The sequence below is a fragment of the Musca autumnalis genome, unplaced genomic scaffold, assembly GCF_047663935.1.
Source record: "Musca autumnalis isolate F117 unplaced genomic scaffold, ASM4766393v1 scaffold_1, whole genome shotgun sequence".
In the NCBI taxonomy this organism is placed as follows: Eukaryota; Metazoa; Arthropoda; class Insecta; order Diptera; family Muscidae; genus Musca; species Musca autumnalis.
The window spans coordinates 280,734,368-280,737,495 of record NW_027411644.1 but is presented as its reverse complement, the minus strand read 5'-3'; the positions used below and the strand labels follow the sequence as shown (position 1 = coordinate 280,737,495).

The window sequence follows — 3,128 nt, the reverse complement described above, 5'->3', positions numbered from 1 at the left end:
ATTGACACCAAACCAAAGAAAATCAAATTCTTTTTAACATCTGGTTAGGGGAAGAATATAATTTATAAACGTTTGTGATTCTCCCGGTGTTGTTTTAATGTTGTGGTCATTAGCAGAACAACTTACGGAATTTAGGAAAAATCATTAAACTCCATTGTGAGCATATTTTTTACCGAACTATGTAAACAAAGAGTTGTGTGACTGGTATGGGTAGATTGTTTTTTATTGATGTAAAAATAATGAGTTGTCTCTGTTGTTATATACTAAAAGTTTGACTTTCTATATTTTAAAAATATGCCTATTAATTTTGAGTTTTAGAATTTGTTAGATAAAAAAGTCCTCGACTACCCTATAATACCGAACTATTATGAACTAACGGCTGTTCGGCCTCATGGTCACGCTGAAAAAATCGACGGCGACAACATTGTTCTTCTTGAAGAATACGGAAAAATTGCAATAACAATATCAATAAAACCAGTAGCAGGGTGAGGAGGGCTAGAACGTCCCGCAAAGTCCAATAAGGATGAATGCCGGAGACACCAATCAATTGTTGTTTTTCATAACGTTCCAGACGATCGAGTGACTGCTGAGAAGGAGTATTGTAACTTTCAAACTCCACATTATCGTCCGACTTGTGTCTTGTTGTCACGGTGATATTTTGTTTTTGCAGCAGTAGTAGCAGATTTCCTTGATATTCATCCTCCCAATCATTTTGATCCAAACTTATTTGTTGTAAATTAGTATTTTGTTGTTTTATCTGCGTACAATTGAATTCAACTAAATAATTATTATCCACAAAGAGATGTTGTAGATCTATTAACGGTTTTAAAAGTGTCGGGGGTAATTGCAGTAGGTGATTGTGTGACAGATCTAAGCTGTGGAGTTTCGACATCATAAGAAAATCATTTGGGCTGAGATCTCTTAAACGATTATTGGCTAAGTTGAGATGTTCCAAATTTGGCAAGTGTAAATAAATTGCGGAGGATCTTAACGAGGTCAAACGACTTATGTGATTATGCGATATATCCAATGTACGTAAATTCAGCATACCCTGAAAATCATCCAACGATTCCAAATGATTGCCTTGTATGTAGATTTCTTGGACCTGTAATTTGTTGGTTATTTTAATGCCACTTAATGAATTATTAGCTGCCACAAGACGTAAGACTCCGCCATTGATGTTACAATTTTTTAGGCCACTATTTGAAATTTGTAGCAGATCTACAGATTTTAGGTAGATCTCTTCGAGGAGGGTGTTACTTAAATCCAACATTCTTAAATGTTCAAAATGCATCAAGGAATTTGGTTCGAAGACGGAAATTTTATTATCACTCAAATTGAGGGTGATAAGTTTGAGATTTTTAGCCAAGGTCTGGCCATCGATGGCCTCCAAATTGTTGTGACTCATATCCAAATGTTCCAAATTTGGTAGATCATCAAATACACCACCCTGCAGGCTTATTATGTTGTTGTAAGACACATCCAGATATTTAAGCTGCTTTAAACCCCCAAATGTCTGGCGATTTAAAATGTGTATGCGATTGGAGCGTAGCTGCAACTCTTCGAGAGTCTCACCTACCGGCTGGAAGACATTTTTGCCAATTGTGAAAATCGAATTATCCTCCAGGGTTAAAACCTTTAAATGCCTGAGTCCAGTGAAATCTTTTTCATTGAGATTATTCAAGCCACAGCTGAACATTAATATTTTTTGTAAATTGGGCATTACCTCCAAAAGCTGGGAGGGTATACGCCTCAAAGCGGAATTTTGTACAACCAGTACTTGTAATGCTGGCATGGCGGCACTTGTATCCAGCTTCAGAGAATCTTCATAGGAATCGGTTAAATTCTTGAGCAAACATGTTGTAGAACTTGTGGTGGGACAAGTTTTCTGCAAATCCACCGTAGTGCCCCCGACTTTGTCATTCATTTCGGACAGCAACAGGCACAGACACAGCAAACATTTCCACAATACCGGCATTTTCTTCGTCGTTCTTATCTTCAACAGCATTCGATTTGTTTATTTTGATGATCGTTCTTTGTTTTTTGCGATTTCTTTGTTTGGCTTTGCTTTGTGTGCTGTTCTGTTGTCGTTTATTTATAACTTTTTAATAACCCGAACTAAACTGATTGTGGTTATGCTCCCACAACAAATCGTATTAAACTGAAATGAGTTGAAAACAATAATACTCAATTTTTTCTTGCATTCTGAATATCAACAATTTGTAACCAAGCTCTGACACTTTGTACTCTGAGTAATACCATCCGTCAGCGTGTAGAAAGCAGTCTGTTTATTATTGCATTCTCAATCTGAAGCTCGATTACTCGAATGCTGCTGATAAGAAGAGTATTTCGAAACTATAAATGCATTTACATTGTATTGCGTTATACACTCGAAAAAAAAAAAATACATTTTCAAAGCTTCGGACTTATTACGTAAAGTCAGGAAGAGCTGATATAAAGTCCGGCTAGTACAGGAGGATTATTAGAGGTCCACGTCCTCCTAATACAGAAGGTTCTCACAAGAGTCGCGATTGGTATAGATAAAGTCCATCAGATATATGGCTAGTATGAGGAGAGCTCATAAGAGGTGCGAACAGTATCGAAGAAGTTCATAAGGGGCCCGACTAGTACAAGTGGAAGTCATAAGAGGAGGAGTTCATAAGAGGTCCAACTTATGCAGAAAGGGCTCATAAAATGTATAGAAGGAGCGCATAAAAGGCCCATCTGGGAAATCAACTGGTACAGCAAAAGATGTCCAACTAATGAAATAATAAGAATAAGAATCTTATATGAGGTCCGACTAGCACCCGGGGCTCTATATAAAGTCAATCTTGTACAGGAGGAGCTCATATAACGTTCCACTAGTAAAGGATGATTATTTGAGGTGCAGGTACCCCTAAAACAGAAGGTTCTCACAAGAGGCGCGATTGGTATAGATAATGTCTATAAGATGTATGGCTAGTATGAGGAGAGCTCATAAGAGGTGCGAACAGTATCGGAGAAGCTCATAAGAGGCCCAACTATTACAAGTGGAAGTTATAAGACGACCGACTATTACAGGAGGAGTTCATACGATGTCCAGAGGTACAGAAGGTTCTCACAAGAGGCGCGATTGGTATAGATAATGT

The 3,128-nt window shown here is 37.7% G+C and overlaps 1 protein-coding gene across 1 annotated transcript; it reads right to left on the bottom strand.

Annotated features, from left to right (window-relative positions):
• Window positions 1-205: 205 nt before the first annotated feature.
• Window positions 206-2,159, bottom strand: LOC141391294 (uncharacterized). The gene has a single exon (XM_073964205.1). The coding sequence runs from the start codon at window positions 2,006-2,008 to the stop codon at window positions 350-352; it is 1,659 nt and encodes a 552-aa protein (XP_073820306.1). The 5' UTR covers window positions 2,009-2,159; the 3' UTR covers window positions 206-349.
• Window positions 2,160-3,128: the final 969 nt, after the last annotated feature.